Source organism: Rhea americana, unplaced genomic scaffold (genome assembly GCF_003343005.1).
Source record: "Rhea americana isolate MKP2758 unplaced genomic scaffold, rheAme1 scaffold_69, whole genome shotgun sequence".
NCBI lineage: Eukaryota > Metazoa > Chordata > Aves > Rheiformes > Rheidae > Rhea > Rhea americana.
In genome coordinates this window covers 1,344,706-1,364,289 of record NW_028186856.1, presented here as the reverse complement: position 1 = coordinate 1,364,289, position 19,584 = coordinate 1,344,706, and the positions used below count along the sequence as shown (strand labels likewise).

General features: G+C 38.1%; 1 protein-coding gene across 2 annotated transcripts in view; it reads left to right on the top strand.

Moving 5' to 3' along the window:
- FGD6 (FYVE, RhoGEF and PH domain containing 6) overlaps window positions 1-19,584 on the top strand; it is a 76,543-nt gene that overhangs the window by 40,448 nt on the left and 16,511 nt on the right. For both annotated transcript variants that reach the window (XM_085321323.1, XM_085321324.1), the window contains exons 8-14: window positions 703-790; window positions 7,549-7,599; window positions 10,556-10,614; window positions 10,726-10,797; window positions 11,846-11,914; window positions 13,479-13,562; window positions 14,484-14,563. In XM_085321323.1, coding sequence (XP_085177449.1) covers window positions 703-790; window positions 7,549-7,599; window positions 10,556-10,614; window positions 10,726-10,797; window positions 11,846-11,914; window positions 13,479-13,562; window positions 14,484-14,563 — 503 coding nt within the window. The remainder of the gene's footprint in view (window positions 1-702; window positions 791-7,548; window positions 7,600-10,555; window positions 10,615-10,725; window positions 10,798-11,845; window positions 11,915-13,478; window positions 13,563-14,483; window positions 14,564-19,584) is intronic.

The following is a 19,584-nucleotide window of genomic DNA, read 5'->3' as shown; positions in this document are numbered from 1 at the left end:
CACAGTCATTTAACCATGAAAAATGAAGTAGATGATAGCTGACAAAATGAACTGACCTCATATCACACCACACTGGCTTCCCCTTGGGTAGTGCCTACTCTGTTTGTTTACAAATGGTTAGAAAGACTATTTACAGTAAGCAAAGGAAGAGGTTGAAGTACGGAGTCAGGAAAAATAGGAAGAGGAAAAGAGGCTTTTTCAAACACTTGGTGTTTCTGATGCACATTATATTGAATGCAARCTTGGTTAAAAATTTTGGAGCGTGAATCTTTTCTGTGTTGCCTTTGGCAGTTTGGATTGATTTAAAACTTCTTCAGAGAACAATATTGTCTGCTCTGCCATTCTGTGTAATGAACATTCAGTAATTACAAAGGAGTATTTTGCCTTTGCCACTGGTGTCTTGTTTATTTYCAGGAAGATTCACCTCTCCTCCTCATTTAAAAAAGTATTTTGAATCTATAGAGATTTTGTAAGTTTACTGATTTTTATTTATTTATYTTTAACTCATAATTTAATTTTGCATGTCTTCTACATAGGGAAATGCTTGCTCTGTGGTGCAGTGCATAACTACTGGTAGTTATGTCTTTTTAGGATAAAGCTTACTTGATGTCATTGGTAGCTGTTTAAAGGTATGTTTTCTTTTGCTGAAACCCTTGACTACCACAGACCTGTTATTTATTTTTTTTGTATGTTTTTTTTCAGATGAGTCCCCGCTGTGCTAGTCTGGCACTCAAGCACTATTTGCTCAAGCCTGTTCAGAGGATTCCCCAATACAGGCTGCTTTTGACAGGTACAGTCAAGTTCTTCTACAGGTTTAAGAAGCCAATTTTCACATGTCCRGGAAACTCCTTTTCAGGTAGTCATACCCATCCATAAAGCATATTTATCTGACTTCAGATATGTGAAACTTTTTAAAAAGTATGTCATGAATTTAAAGGCTTTCTTTTTTAATGTTGATTGCAGTAAGATATGCAGAGGGTGTGCACGTGGTGTGCTCTCTGCTGGTGTGTTCAGCTGTGCTTTGCAAACATGAGACCTGTGCTGATTTTTATTTTGTTTTGTTTTTGTGGTAACAGAAGCCAGTAATTTAGTTAGAGGATTGGAAAACTCTACTTTCATATTTTGTTTTTGTGTTTTTTTGTTTAAGAAGTAAAAAAGCAGCATGAAAAGCTGGAACTGGAAGAAAGAAATGAAAGATACGCATACACATCTTTTGAGCTTTTATTAAAAGTATCTTCTCTACCCCCTCCCCATTCCTCCCCACCCAGGTGTTTTGTCTCAAATCTCTTCTCTTTTAAAAGCAAAACATTCTTTTTCAGCATAAATTACCAGTAAGTGCTTAATGCTTGTTGCAGGGGTTACAACCTGTCTTAGGCTGAAGAGCTGACTTGGGCCTAGGAAAGCTGGGTTCCCTTCCCTGMTCCAGCATTGGTGTATTTGGATGACTTTGAGCAAGCCATTTCCATGATGCAGTGTTTTCCCCTCCATAAAAGGAGGGCAATGATACAGGCCTCCTTTGTGAAGGTTTTTGAGATGCGTTTGTTGTAAGAAGAGRATGGATCCTGTAAGGAACTGGAAATACTTAAGACTATTTTTGAAAGCCGTTGCTTCTTGATGAACGATTTAAAAATAGGATCTGTTTATGCAGTAACTACAAAATAAAATGCTCTCTGACCTTTCTTTGGCTCTGTAGCAGCTTGCTGGCATTTCCCCAGCAAGTGTTTACATTAGTGATGCTGTGGCAGATGCAGACTTAAGTGGTACATAGAAGTTAATTACTTATTAAAGYTGAATATTTTCACTTTAATCATTTCATTAAAATCACAGATGGGGAAAAAGGGTGAAAAGCCCTTAYTAAATGGGCCACTTTTTTGTAGGAAAAAAATCTTAGTGTCTCTTAATTGATAAAGAAAAACTGTAAAAAGACATTTGGGGCTTGTTTCGCTTTAAAAGGGTATGATATAGGCCTGTTATTCATTCCGAMGTTGGCAAAGGAACTTTGGAGATTTTCAGAGGTTTTAATGAAAAGGGTTGAACAGGATGGGAGTAAATACCTTTCTTGATATATAGATATATATGCACATGTGCATGTACGCACACACACACACGCGCGCACACATAAATATAGGTAAATATATATATATACACATATATACACACATACACACACACACACACACAAAGAAGTATATATATGTATATAGTTATACAGAAAAGTGAGAGATGTCAGAGATGAGTGGCACTAAAACAACTGTGAAGCTAAAGGCTAATTCCATGTTGGCATTGCCTGCAAGTATGGCTGGGACTGTGTTTTGAGCAGGTGACCGTACAAGTGAACACCTCATTTTGTGGAGATAAGGGTTAATGTAGGAGACTCCAGTCCTGCAGACCATACTGTGGCTGCCCAGCTTTAAGCCACTGTGCAAATAGAAATGGTCACCAACGAGATTTGTATTGCAGTGCTGCGTGCTGATTTGGAAGCAGAAGTTTTTGTTGTTCTGTGGGAGGAATAAAAGAGATCAGACTAAGAATTTAATTATACTGGAATGTTTGTGTCTGCTTCATTTTCAGAGTGTTCAGTCTAGCCTCCCATTTATTTCGGTCTTATATTTTCCTTGCTATTCCTGCTCTTCTGTATCTGTGTGGATGACGTGACTGCTTTGCTACCTTCCAGCACTTCTGCGCAGTTTCACGTAGTCTTCGTATGTGCTTGTGTTGCAGAGTCTTTAGATCAGATGCCAAATGTTTGGATCGGTCGTTGGAGTGGGTGAGACAGCAAGAAAAAAGCAAAACAGGAATGGGCATGACTTGCAGTGATGCAACAGCAGCCCCAGTCCAATGATGGGAAGCTGGCAGTGGGAGGGAGAGGGGGACGGAGCACAAGAGCGAAAGCCATCCTGGAAACAAAGCTGYTAGGCTGGAGTCAGCAGGGGATCCTTCCTATTTAGATGTTCTGTGTCAGTGGGACAGCTTTGTACTTGTCCAAACCTGCTGCTGCACCACCACATCACAAGGTTGTTACTGTGCTTTGAAGTGTTGTTACTTCTGGGGGAGCGAGAGCAGGAACAGGTGGGCTCATAAATCAGCCAAGCGGAGGCAAAGCTCTGCRGTATTTCTGTTTAGCTGCACAGGTTCTCCATTCGGTCGAGTGAGCTCCTGCTTCTCCACACCCTGCCCTCCGATCCCTACACAGCGAACGTCAGATGGGTTGTTGAGGAGCCTCGTTAGAGGCCTCTGTTTTCTAAAAGAAGGAAATCAGGGAGAGGTTATTCTTTTCTCCRGAAAACCTCTGATTTGGCTAGAAGACTTAAGAGTGCCTGGTATTAGCAGGCTCTCYGTTGTGCTGTGATAAGCCTTTCGCCTCTTTTTCTCACCATGAGGTTTGCAGAGAGCRATGGCATCTTGCATTGTCCTTACCCCAGGTGTAGTGAGGGGAGGCTGGGGGCAGGTTGGGAGATGGGCAGCCCTGCTCTTTTTCAGGTCAGAAGGCAAATTGTCAGGCTGCAGGCTAATTACTTAGGTGTTGAGCGCAATTGCTTTGAGTTTAACCTAATTAAATTAGACAATTTGAGACAAACTAGTTAATGAAGCAGAAGGGAATTTTTAGCAAGAGAAGAAGTGATAGTTGCTGGCCCACTGCGAGTGGGAAGAGAATCACTGGCTGCTGTCTGTGAGGTAGGAGCAGGGCATAAGAAAGTTTTGTTTTTCATTTTGGGGTTTTCATTGTGGTTGTGTGCTTGTGGGCTCATTTTTTTTGTTGTGTTTTTGGATATCCAGCAGAGCTATGAATTTTAATACCTACATCTGCCTTTTTGAAAGTATATTTAAAGTATGTGTTGAAGATAAGGAGCAAGAGGTCAGACAGGAATTTGACTGTTTTATGGAAAAAAGTCTCCCTCTGGTAATGTGATGCTTTTATCCCTCTTGAAGTGGTTTTGAGTGAGTTAGTGCTGGTATTTAGCAATYGTTTGGCTTCACGCATCTTGCTTACATGAAGTCAATTATTGCACTGCACAAACTGTATTGGCTGTCCAGGAAGTTTTGATGGTTTTCCTATGATTATGGAGATGAGCTGATAAGATTAGTATTTGTTATTCTGGAATGACCTATTTCTGTTTGTTGTACTGTGATACRTGAGAAACTTCTTTGATTCTCATAGAGTTGGGAAGTTGCTGTTGCTTGCTCCACACAAACCTTGCTCCAGGTAGTAGACGCTTGTGCTAGCTACAATGCAGCRACTGTTTTTTCCATGTTGTCTTTATTTTTTAAAATCTCTTTCTCTCTTAGTTTCCTGCTCCATCTCACCTTCAGTTGTAGTGTTACATCAGTTGTACTGATCAGTATTTAAGGATCGTCCTTTGTGTCTGTGTTATAGTAAAGCACATCCGTTCCTWCAGACTCAAGTGTAGCTTRCTCTCAGATTTGTCCTAGACATACTGTTGATCTGATTTAGATTTAAATCAACAGAAGGAAAACTCAGTGCTAACAGTATGACAGCTTTATTGTTTTTGTGTTATTTTTCTTATTTTAGTCTGTGTTTGTGGAAAGCTGTTGGTATATGTTTAGATTTTGTTGTGGGTTTGTTTTTTTTTTTTATTCCTCCCCTTTTGGTAGCCTAAGATTAGGCAATAGAGAAAGAGGAGAAAAAAATAAGGTTTTCTGTCTGTGTTCTATATTTAAAATGTTTAAGCAGAATTTCTTCTCTGGTCCGTGGGTTTTTTTTTCCTTTGAGAACCCAGTAGCTCATCAGGAAGTTACTTGGTGGTCTTTGAATAAAAAAGTCTGAATAATTAAACTGCATTTTAGAGGACAAATAAATTTGGCAAAGAAAGCAGATACTGTTTCACCCTGATATTTGACTTTTGTGCTAATTTTATCTGGGAATAATTTTACTAAAATGGCATTGTGGTGTTATCCTTGTCTGTGAAATCTTCTTGTCCATATAGGTTTTTAAGCTAGTGCCTCCAGAATTTTCAATGTGTATTCACAGAAGAGACTAAAAAATCTGTCCTGATGCTTCTGTAAAGATGTTTTAGGTATGAACTGATGTCCGCTTACCAGATGTACATAAAGATAATTAAGATCAAAATTATGTAAATATTTATCCCTTTGGGGATTTTACAGTTGCAAGTTTATTTGGATGCTTCAGACTTGAAGGGTAAGAACTGCCTTCCTTTTTAACTATAGAATTTTAAGTGAATGCAGTTATATTAAAATCTCTCTCTAATTTTCCCTCCTTTATTCAGTGATTATTTAGAATGCTAGAATATACCTACCAGGAAAAAAAAAAACACACACACATTGTAAAGTGTTATTCTTTTGGGGTACATGTCATAAAACATGAATACACCAAGAAACAATCCGGCATTGGGTCTCTGATTTTAAGCTTTCAGTGCAATTACTTTGGATAGTAAATTGGATGTCTCCATTTACCAGGGACAGTTTCGTAGAGTTCCAGCAGTACATTTGGAGATTAGTTAGTTATATCCCCTTACCTCTTGTTCCCATCTGTAGAGAAGTGAGTCTATAGTTGGTAGCCTTAAGAAGCTCTGGCTTTTCTGTGTAAGCTGGGAAGACATTTTTATGTTGGGAGGTCCCCACTTCAGTCCTTTGTGCTGGCCAAGATGAAGATAAAGTTGCAGCTGTTTTAACTTGTTTGCTTTATGGTGGAGYCCCAAGTATGCTTTGCCTGGGTAGTAAGGCATAGTTGCTGCTTGCAAGAGCTCTGTAGGCAGGGTAAGAGAGGGCAGCTTTTGTCTAATATTCTTAAAGTGTCTTTGTGAAATAGGTTCCTCCAGGTTAAATCAAAGCGAGGGGTTTCAGCTGAAGTTAAAAACAGTGTGAACTCCGTTCTTTGTAAAATGCTTCCTGTTGATTTTTCTCTTAAATGAATTTCTTAMCAGCATAACCTAAGGTGATTCAAAGTAGAGTTTGTAATGGAGAGTATTTCCATGTAAGTATTGTACTGAAATGTCTGGTAGCTACTATAGCAGAAAATTTTGAAGGATGTGAGCAATTAAATATTTATTAAGTTGGAAAGGTTTTGGTGCCATATCAGAGTTTTACTAAAAGATTACACATTGGCCAGTGCTTGATTATGATCAGACAGAACTGCAAATACAGCAGAAAATCATGGCTATTCTTGTGACCCAGATAGCCCAATTGCTCCTCACTGCTTCCTCCAGCACCACACTAAGTCCTGTTCCCTTCACCATAACCTGCTCTTTATGCTTTTATCTGCTGGATCTTATCTTATGTCTTTGCCAAAACATAAAAAAAAAAAAAAGTGCCAAATATCTTTCTTTTTGTGGTTCTTTTTTCCTCCAAACTTTCATTACCTGACAAGACTTCTGGCCCTTTATAGTACTTTTACTGCAATAACACATTTCATAATTCTTTTGTGCATAAGGAAAGCATTACAGTACACTGAGTGATCGCGGAGGGGCACGCATGAAGCAAGATGTCCTAGGAAGGCAGGAACGATTGGCTCCAGATCCTCCTTCAGTGAAAGGATGAATCTGGGTAGGGCAGGCATATGGGAGGTGAATTATTTTACTCCTACACAAAACTTGTACAACTGCTAAGCTAATACTGAATGTTTGCCAGATCACAGACCCTATATGATTAATTTTCAGTAGATCTGTCAGAATTTGAATATTTTCACTCACTTAAAAGGTAATTGCAATTTGATATTTGTTGATATCACTCTAGCATATATTTCTGTGGAAGTTTCTGATTGAGTTTCCATGAAATTTAACCTGTTCAAAGCTGTGGGCTGTGGAGAATACCTGGCTGACTTGTTAATCAGGATGGATATATCCATATATCCATATGGATATTTATATATGTATGTATATATCTTTGATAGGACATTATACTTTTTGGTGAACTAGATAGTGAACCAAGAAAAGGAATCTTCAGGAGAATGTTTTCTTGATAGTCAGTTTTTKGGGGTGAATTTTGGTCAAGTAAGATAGATTTTAAAATTAGCAAGGACAATTTTAATGAATAGATGGTGCCATCTGGTGGTTGAGGGCTGGATTTATAATTGAAAACCAAAAATTCCAGTTTGATCATTTTGGAGGAAAGGGGATTTATAATACTTTTTAATTTGGAAAATATTAATCACAGTGATCTTCAGGGTTGAACTAATTTTTTCTCAGCTTTTGTACACGAATTAGGTGCTAAGACAAATTTGGGTAGTATTATTCAGGTTTTTTGCATCAGCTTAAATGTAAAAGATTGTGTGCATGTACTTGTCCTCTTTCACCAGCTTGTTTTGTTCTGAAATAATACATGCAATTTGCCTTTGGAGAAGGTCACTGCTTCTATAGCCTTATTTTTTCTCAGCAAGATAGCATTACATGCTTTTATTGTGAAAACTCCAGTTTTTCTTATGTTATTGCTTTGACAGATTTGAAAGATTAAATAGTAGACCTTTGCTGCATATGCCTGTCTGAAAAGCAAATTTCCAGGAAAAATGCTTTTTACTGCTTTGGTGCTGTTTAGCTCTTTTACAAAAATATGTTTTTTTTTTTCTTTAAACAGATTATTTAAAGAATCTTTTAGAAGAGTCTGCAGACTATAGAGATACTCAAGGTAAATGTCCCTTTAGATTTAAAAAATGCRTCCTAAATATGAAAAATGCTTCTAAATTGTAAATGCTTGCAAAATATTAAGCCAATAAGCAGGAATGTTTTCTGTTTAGTTCTGAGCTTCTCAAGCAGTGACACTGAAAGATTCCAAACTTGTGTTTCAAAAAATGTTTGGAGCTTAAAGTGGTATCAGCGCACCCTTGAGCTGGGCCCGAGTGGTAAGACTGAAGTTCCCCTTAGGCAGATATTCTGCATACTGCTGCTGAAAGAGGCTGTCCTATCTTCCACCCACCTCCCTGTGATGGGCAGCCTGGTCCTTTCGCTGTTCCCCCGATCCTGTAGACCTGGGGCCTTTGCTCCCCCTCTCTGCAGGACACGTGTTCGCGCGGCTGCCGTGAGCAAGAGCAAGGAGCTGCTCTGGGCTGTGTTTAACCCGAGGCGTTCCCCGGTTCGGTTTGCCACGAAGCTACACGAACACTTTTGCCTGTGTGTGAGGGAAAGGTGTTAAGARGAAATGAGAAGGCATGGCTGCTGATGGAAGAGGAGTTGGGCAGGACTATGCGTTTCAGRGTAGTTACGGATTAGGTTGGTTTGCTGTGCTCACAGTACTGCTGCTTCTTCATGTGTGCCTCATCGCACTAGAAATGCTCCCAGCTGGTGTTTCCATTTCGTTTGCATAAACCTGTCTCATTTAGTTCAGTGGAAGCCCCTCATCTTCAGTAGGGTTGCACAGATGTAGCTGCTTGAACACTGGCATTTAGTGCAGTTCAATGCGCTAAACCAACTTTGCTTTCTTGTACCTATGCCTGCTGACACAGTACTATCAAATCTATAAGAAATTTCCATCCTAAGATATTTAGGCATATTTATTTCTTTGAGTATATTATATTGAAAGTATAAGCACAAAATGTTTTCAGTGTTGACTTTTTTTTGGAGGTAGAAAAGTTTCTCTTGCACTGATTATGGCCGTGAATAAACTAATAGTCATACTGCCCATTAAATAATCTAGCACTTGAAAAATAAGGAATTTAAAAGTATATTTTACTTTACATGCTCTTGAGCTCTCCAGCTTCTGGGTTTTTTTGCAGTGGTGCCTTTTCATAATTCACAGTATGTTTTCTCTCCCTTCCTGTATTGAAGATAAAAGCAGAAAGTTAATTGTAACAGTAAGAATGATAATTTTATACATTTGACGTCTCTCATATTCAATCTTTGAAACTGAGCAAGAAAAGAAAATCTAATTTTTACTCACCAAGATTTTTATGTAATAATTAAGTTTAGCTTCCTTCTGACTTTTTTTGCTTTGTCATTTAATTGCATGGGGAAAAAAGGGCTAGGCTTGGTTATATGGTCAGAATTAAAAAAAATCATCTTCCTGGGGACCTTAATTTAAACATATTATTCCAACTAAGTGGTGTGAGACGTGGAATGCTTTTCCTTTCCAAAAATCAGTTTGTTTATGAACTTTTGACTCTATGAATTATTTATATTGTTGTTTAGATTTGGATTAGAGTCGTGGCTCTATAAGTAAGCCTGTGATCTTTGAACTTTCTCTGCAAGAACCAGCAAATTTCCTGCAACTTTCTTCAATCTTTCTTGAAGTCAATGAGTAAATTTTTTTTCATAGAGAGAATAACTTATAAATGAAAAAGTACAGCAATATTCAGGCACTCATTCCTGCCTTAGTGAATTTAGCTAAATTTCCCTTAATTTCATATTTTTTTGAGCTGATGGAAGCTGGAGAGTGTTTTGACTGAAGCAGCTCCAGCATATCCTAGTCAGAAGACCACCAGATAAATTTCAGCAGGTTCAGTTGACAGCACGACATCTATATCTGAACTTAGGTTTTGGTCATATGTTTGATAGGTTCTCTGCCTTTTAACTGTGACTACTGTACTTGTTCTACCTTATTTCATGAAAGTATTGAATGAAAAGTTCTCCTTAGAATTACTTAGTAGATCCCTGTTCATGCCTCTGTTTGGTTTCTTGCATGACCTCATGGCATTCTGAACCTTAGAATTCATAAATCTATACATTTTGGCTTGGTGGGATTTTCTGCTTACTTTTAAGCGAATATAGTTCCTTTATTTGGAGTGCTTGATTACACTTGAATTCTTCAAAAATTGCTAAATGCTGTAGAGACATCATTTTATCAGAGTAATTGTGCTAGCTTTCAATTAAGTGAGCCTTTTTTCTACTTAAATGAATTACAGGTTTTTGGATAAAATCCTCAGATGGGTGCTGTATAATATGCAGACTCACTGCTCAGTAACTTTTTATATAGCTCCTTCTTGCAGTTACACCTAAGCATGTTTTTCTATTGAATTGCTACTTATTTAATACCTGAACTTAATAAAATCCCTATTAGTGTCTTTGGTAACTCTTCCCTTTCAGAGTGGTTTTTTTGTTTTGTTTTGTTTTTTTCCTACTATCATAAAATGCTTGAAATCTAGAATCTTAAACTTTATACTGTTATCCTGAAATACAAAATAAGTAAAGACAGAAAAAAAACCATAAATGCTTGGATAATTTTTCTAGTCTCTGAAGTCCATAACTAGCATTGGTGACAATTGTAGAAATTGGAAAAAGCTTAATTAATCTCTGCATACTCTCAGTTGAAGTCTTGTTAACATTTCTACTGTACCTAGAAACATTGAAGTTAAAGAGATTATTTGTGAGAGATAAGCTAAAACTTAATTTTGTTAGTGATTGTTTTAGTTAGCTCTAAGAAATGAATGATAGCATGACTATTGGCTGAAGGAATGAATTGCTAGAGCACAGCTATTAAACTATGATCCAAAGCCCGTGGAATCTGTGGGAAGTGCTTTTTGAATGCAATGAATGTTAGATCACATCCTTGAATCTTGGCAGAATGTGAAGGGGAATATTATACCTGTGTGTTCTTTAATACCAGTACTAACTGATCTGTATAATTAAAACATTACTTCTTCAAACTTCAGATGCTCTAGCTGTTGTCATAGAAGTTGCAAACCATGCCAATGATATCATGAAGCAGGGGGTAAGTATTTTGATTCTGGAAGCTCGTTGTTTAAAGCTCTCCTCTTTTTAAAGAAAATGAAATCATGAATGCAAGGGCTATTACTTGTCTCTTTGCTTTTTCTCCCAATAGGATAACTTTCAGAAACTCATGCAGATTCAGTACAGTTTAAATGGACACCATGAGATTGTGCAGCCGGGAAGGGTAGGTCCTCCAAATGGCGTTCAGGAGATTTCAATCAAAGTGCGGCTCAGACATTACTGGAGGTGACATATATTGAGGAGAAAAATGATCCAGCACTTAATTATTTGGTGCTGATGTCAAATAAATACTGTTTCTCCATGTGTAATTTTTTCAAAGAAAATATTTATTTGATGAAAACTTTAAATTTTTTTAGAATGTGATTCCCTGCCAAATCTTACAAGCATTTTTTTTCCCCCTCAAGCTTCACATTTGATCTATCGTGGTTTCAAATGCAATATAGAAAACTGGAATACAAGCACACAGTCCTTCTACATTTTAATGAAACATAATATGAGCAGCATTCCACATTAAGCTCCGTGTCCCCCAGCCTCTTTGTTACATTCAATAGCTTTATGGAAGGAGGGGATTAATTTTGTTGAAACCTGATTCATGGTGGAGACAAGTGAGTTTACTAATGAAGGCTACATGTGGAAATATAATTCTTGTGAGTCACAATTTCGTGAATAGCTGCACTGATTTTGCTGAAACTTCTCATGAATCTTATTACTCATTTGGGTGACGATAGAATTAAGACCTGTGTAACCCAGCTTTGTTACCTAGTTATTTCTCAGATCCAAATAGTATGAAATTGCTGTCTTCCAGATATTCCCTACTATTTGGCAGTTAACAATCATCATCGTACAGAATACTAAAAGTATGTGTATCTATACACATGCATGCACACATTCCCTTTAGTAATAGAAGAAGGTGGTACTCTCTGCAATAAGTACAGGCCCTAATATAACTTTTGTTGTTTCCTGCCTATACAGGAAAATTTTCTTATTACAAATTTAACTTCATGTATCTTTCAGAACCAGATTCTTTTTTCTTCCTAATCCTCTGTGCTTGAAGGTTTGTTACTTACTGTCTGCATAAAAACAAAAACACCYTGAATCTTCAAACCTTGGTAACATTGCAGGTGTAACAATTTCAAGAAAAGTAGTAGTTTATTTGTTGTGGCTTGTGCCCTCAAAAACTGGGTTTTGAATTGTTTGTTTTAATTCACCAGGTATTTCTGAAAGAGGGAACGTTGATGAAGCTGTCTCGGAAGGTCATGCAGCCACGTATGTTTTTTCTGGTAAGGTGCTGTGTATGTTTGTGTGTCTGCTATTGGTGTAATTTTTAGTGACTCAAACAGTTGCATCACGTAAAAAACTGTTAACTTCAGCTGACTATGAGGGTACAAAAAAGACTGTTGCAAATTCACTTTCTCGGTCTAATTTAGAGAGATGATTTGTTTTATATGCAGTAACATTTTAATAGAAAACAATTTCTCAACAAAATTTACTATTTTGAACAATTCAATTTAAAGTTTGAGGAACTTCTGAGAAGATATTATCTGAGGTAGTTGGAAAACTAAAACAGTTACTCCAACCTGTGTGGTTCTACTAGATCTTAAAACCTAGAACCCTGCTGCTGCTATTGTATTCTCTTCTTCTCCCCAGCCCCCGAAGTCAGCATGCGTCCTGATGGAGCGCTGGTCTGGAAGTTAAGTTCTGGATTCTCTTCCTGTCTTTACTACTGTTTTGAAACTTTTGAATTTCTCTGAAGTTTCTGTTTCCACTTGAACCTCTTCTCTCTCCTATTTAGACAGTAATGTGGCTTGCTGTGTGTGGTTTGTGGCATTATAGGCTCACAGTCTTGTCTGAAATTTGTTTTTCGGTTACTATATACATAAATATTTTCCTAGGCAGTCATGAAGTGCACGTGCTAAGTTTTGAAGGGCTTATCTTATGCTCTGGAGACTCCCTTGTAGCATATAGAGCACTACTATAATTGCAAATGATATCAACCGAGGTAGTACTCTGAAAAATCTGGCACTATTTCAAACTGGACTTCCCAAAGTAGATGTTTCTAATTTAAAACTCCCTAGCTCGGATTTTTTGTTTGTTTGGGGTTTTTTTAGATGTCAAAGATTTGGCATACTTGTCTATACCTTTAGGCACTTAATAAGCAATGACCTTCATTGTATATTGTGAAGAGTTAATAAAGCCTGTGAAACATCTGATTATTTTGTAAAGAATTCTGTAGCAAATACCATGGGATGGTTCAGTCCTCTGGTCTATGTTTACGTTCAGTAAATGAAGCTTGAATCCATATGTTGAACAGCACAGAAGATAAAACACCTTAATTGCCGTTCAGTAAGTGCATCGTTTGAGGACAAGTCTGGTAGAAAAGGAAATAAACAATAGATGAACATTTAAACAAGTAAAATTCATATGGATAAGTTTGTCCAAATAATTGTAAACTGCTAATCTTAATTCTAACATTTCCTAGATTTGGGRATATTTTACTTTGTTTGAAGGGTTAGTTCTAATGTTCTTTTAAAGTAGTTTGTTATACAATATAGCTGTGTACATGAGAAACGTTCTTTTGTCCTGTTTTACAGCCTGGTCTTTGACATCCATGCAATGTTTACTCATGTGCCAAATTTGTATTTACAATAGAGACCTATTGTTATCTAAATTCATACATGAAAATGTTTCTTGGGTTCTAAGCAAAATAGTAGGATGCAGAAGATACCCTCCTGGACAGTTGATTTCAATGCCGTACAAATTTTAATATTTTCAGTAAAATGCATGTGAAATGATCTGTCTTTAAACAATCCTTAGTTATTGAAAAGTATTACCTCTGTATTACAGTTTAATGATGCCCTGTTGTATACTACTCCAGTTCAATCAGGGATGTATAAACTCAACAACATGCTCTCATTGGCTGGAATGAAGGTGAGTCACTAATGTCTGTTAAAATAAGACTTTCTCCAAATTTATTTARACTCAGGTCTTCAGATTTTCAAAAGGCATCTATGTTTTTTTGTTGGAAAGGGTTATTAAATTTGCTAGTGTTACGGACCAGTGCTACAGACTTAATGTTTGCATAATATGGTCTGTGGGGCTGCTATCTAGGTTTCCCTAATCAACTTTATTGTCACAGGATCATCTATACCTGCCTTCTCATCCAGTACTGAGCTACTTTGAAATAGTCTGCTTGCTTACTTATGCCTGTGCTTTGTTCAGACTGCCTCACTCTTGCCTTGTAACTGCTCCTTCTTGCCCACATCCAAAAGATTAGGTATCTCTGCCTGATAAGTTTTTGGTGGATCAGATCTGTGTGGTCTATAGAGATCGCTAATTGCAAAGGAAAAACAGTTTGATTTCTAAGCCTTTGTGAAAAGCACCAAAGTTAAGCTCTAAACCCCTCTGGCTCATGAAAAGGAATATTCAGATCATATATTGACATAGTCTCTAACGACAGTGGGAACAGGGCACTGTCACCTCAGGAGTTAATTATCTGTTCCTGTTGCAGAAAAGCATCAAGTTCATTTGAAGTTCAATTCTGGAACTTTCACAGGCAGAACTGTGGCCTCTTTTCTGTCAACAAGTGTCTTGTGGTGGCTCCAAACCACTCTTAACCTTCGAACTTAGTTACATTTGAAACTTAGTAGTTCAGGGTGGTCCAGCCCTTGGTGGTATGGGCAAGATGCCCATTCTGAGGCTCATCTGTGGGCTGCAATCTTGTCCTGTAGCAGCAGTGTCTTGTCCTGTAGCAGCAATGCAATTAGAAAATAAGGAATTTTACAATAAAAACTGAAGCAACTTAGAAGTACCATTTCAGTTTGAATTTGAAGTTTTCTTTCTTCACTATAGGTTAAAAAGCCAACCCAGGAAGCGTATCAGAATGAACTGAACATAGAAAGTGTAGAGAGATCTTTCATTCTTTCAGCAAGGTAAGTCTTATAAGTGCATAATTATTTAAAAAGCATGTGGTTTCAAATAGGCTGTTATTGTCCATATAGGCCGATTATCATTGTATGGCTTATTTTGGACTTACATAACCAAAAGTTACTCGTGTGCTAAGTAACTATAGGAGAATAGAGAACTGACAACTGAATTTCTGGAAATAAGGTAGGCTTTGTTCTAAATTGCTTATATTTAAAATCTGATTTTGAAAAGGTAAAGCTTTTTTTTTTTTTTTTTAATGGTCTAGCAGAAATGAAGGCTAACCATATGCAATCAGTTTCATAGTTACATGATTTTTGTAGTCTAATACAGTTCACCTTGACAAATAAGGAAGATTTTGCATTGTGGGTGATGGATATAAGCTCAAAATCTGTAGTAAAAGTGGCTGGTATTTGAGCAATCTGAGCAATAGCTGCAGATGGTAGATATTCAACTGTCCTCAGAATGGTTAAATATTTATCAGATGGAACAAAAGTCTTACTTGTTCTTCGTTTTCAGCTCACCTACACATTCAGAAACATTGAGTAAATTGAAATATCTTTTGCTGGCTTTTCTTGAGAAGCACAAGAATTAAGTTTCACTTCAGTGATTTTTAGGCTTTGCTTTCCAGTGACTTTTTTCTTTTCTTCTTCCAAAGTTACTGATACGCCCTGTCAGTGCACTAATAAGAGGGGATATGAAGCATAAGAAGTCATTCTGAGTATCTAACTAAGATAATAGCGTGATTGAATAGGAAATAGACCTCGGTGAAGTGCTGAATTGAACCTGAAACTATTGAAATGACATTAAATTACAGGAACAGTGCTTGTCTTTATCAGAAAATTAAATTCTCTGGGTAGCAGCAGAAGGATACATGGCCACTAACTGGAGCAGCTCTACTGAGCTGCCTTTACCTTTATTGTGCCTCTATTGTGGATTGTTGTTTTTGTGATGTCTGACTTGGAGTTTTATACGTTCTGTCACTTGTAACAGGGCTAATCTCAATGAACAAAGACATGTTTTCTCTTTTACTTAACAAAGCCTAGCAAGGGCAGACTGCTGCTTTTTCTGTGACCTTGTAAATACTGACATTAGGATGTCTGCATGAAGATAGCTATATCTGTAGCTGAGAGGGAGACCAAGGTTAACCTTGTCAAAGTAGCCAAAGGAAGTAGCATAATTGTGTCTAAGTAGTAGTTATTTATAACAACAGGTTGGAAAGGAGTATTGCATGTATTTTTTGATAGATTTATGTAAATGTTTCTTATGGCTCTTCTGCACTTTGGGAAAAAGATGCATTTGACAGTTTAAGGTGTAATTCTGCACCACTATCATATGACTGGGTCCATAGTACTTACGTGCCTTGGTGAGTGATTGCATATTGCATAGATACATAAAGGCGTTTATGGGTTTGCAGTAGGAAATCCAGATTCATCTCTCTCCATGATTTAAAATACTTCATTTTTACTTCAGTCATTAAAAAAAAAATGAAATAAAAAGATTCATTGGAACCTGTGAAAAGATTAGCATCTCAAAATACAACGTGCTTATATTCTACAAAATGTGATAGATGTCTCCTTTTGAAGAGTTGATTAAATGGTTGATTAAAAGCAACTTCTGTGAAATATGTCCAATGGGGAAAATGCAGAAAATTCTCACCATGTTGGCTGCTGCTTCTGACATGCTTCTGTGTTGAGTTTAGCATTACTAGAAGCTTAACAGCTAGAAGATGAGCTGCATATTACCACCTAAAACTTCTCTGACCTGCTCTTTTTTTAATGTTGTTGATCCTGCATCTTTAGAGAATATTCATCTCTATTATTAGTATTTTTATACTTACCAGGGGCTATGTGTGTGCAGCAGCTCTTATTTACTGAACAGTAACAGGTAACAGACTGCATTTGCTTGAGTTGAAGGAGGTGCTGGGGGGCTGCAGGTGCAGTTAAGGATTTTCAGATTGTTATCCATTTGTAAGCAAGGCCTGGATTTGATGTGGTATAAGAGGGGGAAACAAGTAAGAAACTACTGGAAATAGATACTTGCATCATTCACTAAAAAAAATATGCAGTTCTTATTGGCATGGATATGAAGATGATATCTTGTAAATGCATCTTCCTTTTGTATCTTCTTTGTGATGATATCACGTGCTAATGGCTTCTTGGCTTCTATTTGGCAAAAATTACAAAACTGTTCAAATTAATCACTTTTGTTTTGTTTGTTTGTTTTTTCAAATTATCATCAATAAGCATTATATTGAATGTATACCAAGGAGATTCTGAAATTATTCTGGGGACAGGGTTTGGGGAGGAGAGGAGATCAAGCTGGCAAAAAATTAAAAGCAGTAAAATGTAACTCAGATAATAACAGAAGTATAGATTACTACCTCAGCAGAATCCTTCTCATTTCAGGTTTACTGCTAATGACTGTGTTAGTATTCTATTTTATCTAGGCTGAGCTTAGGCTTCAGTTTTATTGAGCTATCTGTAGGAATGCATAATGTGTTTTCCGTGGTACAAAGCAATATCATATTAGAGATCTCTGAGGCAGAGCGACAAGTAAGTGCATCTGCACGATCGAGCGCCATACAGAAGTAAAGCTTCGGTCCTGCAAATGATCCAGACGCCTGGCGCGGTCTGAGGCCAGCTGGCCCCGTCTCTCCCGGTGATGGTAATTACGAGCTATCCTGGCAAGCGTAGCTGCGTTGCCTCCCCTGACATGAGGGTAGCTCGTCAAGAGGAGCTCAGCTGTGAGAGGTGCCCTGCGGCTCTGGTCCTGGCAACCCCGGGTGCAGCTCGGCACGCCTGGGGGAGCCCGACTGACTGCTCAGCGCCAGCGAACAGCTGCGCCCCGTGCTCCCAGCGCGCACGTTCGCCGGGAGCAGCGACTGCTGCGACTCTGTTCAGCCYGCTTAAGTCTTCTGCTGCACCATTAGCTAAAACCTCAAAAAAGAAAAAAAAAAAAGCCTACAATTTTAATAAAGTAAAACAGCTTTTGGAAGGATGCAACAAACGCTGGGCCTGTGGCAGGGCTGTGCGGGGAGGGCTGGGCAGGACAGCAGAAGCAGCACTGCCTTTTTTGCTGCAGCAAGCCATTCTTTCAATTCAGCTGCYAATGGAACAGCCTCTGCTCTTAACTTGTGAAGGGTTGGTAACAGCACTAGCAGCTTATATTAGCAGAACTGCCAACAGTGAGCTTTGCAGGAAAATATTAGGGCCTTAGCCATGCAGCTCATCGTGTGAGCAATCCCCCTGTAATCAGCACGATCCACGGATGCTGAATCTCCAAGACTGCACCAACCTTTAAATAGTTTTGGGAACCTAATTAAATGTGACTGGATATTGAAAAAGCCAAATCTGGGGCTATGAATGTTATGTAGCTAAAGCAGATTGTTTTTACCAGATAAGGAGGCAAAGGTAAATAAACTGAACAAAACGTTCCACTCGGAGAGTGAGATATTGGGACAGACAATAATRCACTGCTGCTTTACCCTTGTTTCTATCTTGTTTCCTATTCTTTTGTCCTGATTCTCTCCCTGTGTGCAGGAGATCTTTTTTCTCCTTTTGCCTCCTAGGTTTCCCCTTTGTTTACCTTACCAGATTTGTCCTCTCTGATTCTACATAGTATCCAATTTCATTCAGTTCACATTTCCTGCTCAAAATGCTTTTCTTAAAGGCTCAAAAATCATCAAAGCTTCCAAATTAGTCTAGCATAAAACAATAGCCATCAAAAATAATTGTTGTTGTGCGCCTTAAGTGTTGTGTCCCACATTTGTGTAAATCATTGCTTTCCTAATTTTTCTCTTTATATAGTTGTCATGCTTTATTTTTTGCTTTTAAAAAACAATTTATTTGACACTATTTACATAGGGGAAAAAAATGCTCTTGGCTGCAACTTCTGGCTGAAATTTCAGACCCCCTTTATAAGCTGGTATTGCATCTTAAACAAGCAATCCACCTCCTCTTCTGTAGCATCCAGGTCCATCCTTTGTGCTGGTGCAAGCAATAATTCACCTGCATGATGAACCCAGTCAGGAAATTGATATATAGAGGACTGCCTGGTTGACTACTTGCAGGGTTAGTTTTAACCTGAATTTGTTTTCCAGGCCAGTTTGCTACGTATACAGCCCTCTGCGTGGCCATGTAAGTGTCTGTTCTGGCAGGTGATAAGACCTAGTGGTTGAAAGGGAGGTTTCATAGGCTGTCTATACCACAGCAGCACAGAAATATATAATATAAAAGTGAGAGTCTGCCCATGGCCTCAGGAAACACTTCAACATTGCACTTAATCCAGTATAGCTGCAAGCTCCTGCTGTACTAAGCAGTCCTTGTTCTCCTTGCTTCCCATGCCACACCACATGATCCTAATGCTTTCCTTCCATCACACTTAATGATCCATTAGTTGCTGGGTGAAGAGATAAAGTAAGTTGATCTGATGGAAAACTGTCCTTTTCTTTGGGTTAGGTGATCCAGTGGAAAAATTGCAATAACCAATTTATTCTGAAGCTGCCTAATTATGTGACTTGGTAGGAGGGAAAAGTCAGGAGCACAAGACTGGGGAAGAGAGCAGGCCCCCCCCTTTATTTTTATTTTTATTTTTGGAAGAGTTTCACAGGATTAGGTATAACAAACTGCACCTTGAGACAGAAGGAAGGGGAGAAAAGTTTAGGGAAGTTTCAGAGCCCCTGTTAACAGAGAGGGCCCATGACTGTTCTAGGAGCATCATTTACACCAGTGACAGTGTTACTCAAGCTATTCAAGGGTCCTCTGAGGAGGAGGAAGTAATTACATACAAGCCTTGGAACAATCACAGGGTATTTTGGAAGGCGGAAAGGAGGGAGGGAATCTGCGCTAAAACAACAGACAATTCTTTTCTATTTGTCAACACAAGCACTGACATCATGCAGACAGTTAAGAAAAAGCAATGCTGCAAAATCAGCTTGAGTAGGAACAGGAGACAGTCTAAAATTTAAATTGCATGAGAGTGTTGAAATCCACATGTAATAAAGATAATGGCATCCTAATTAACACTT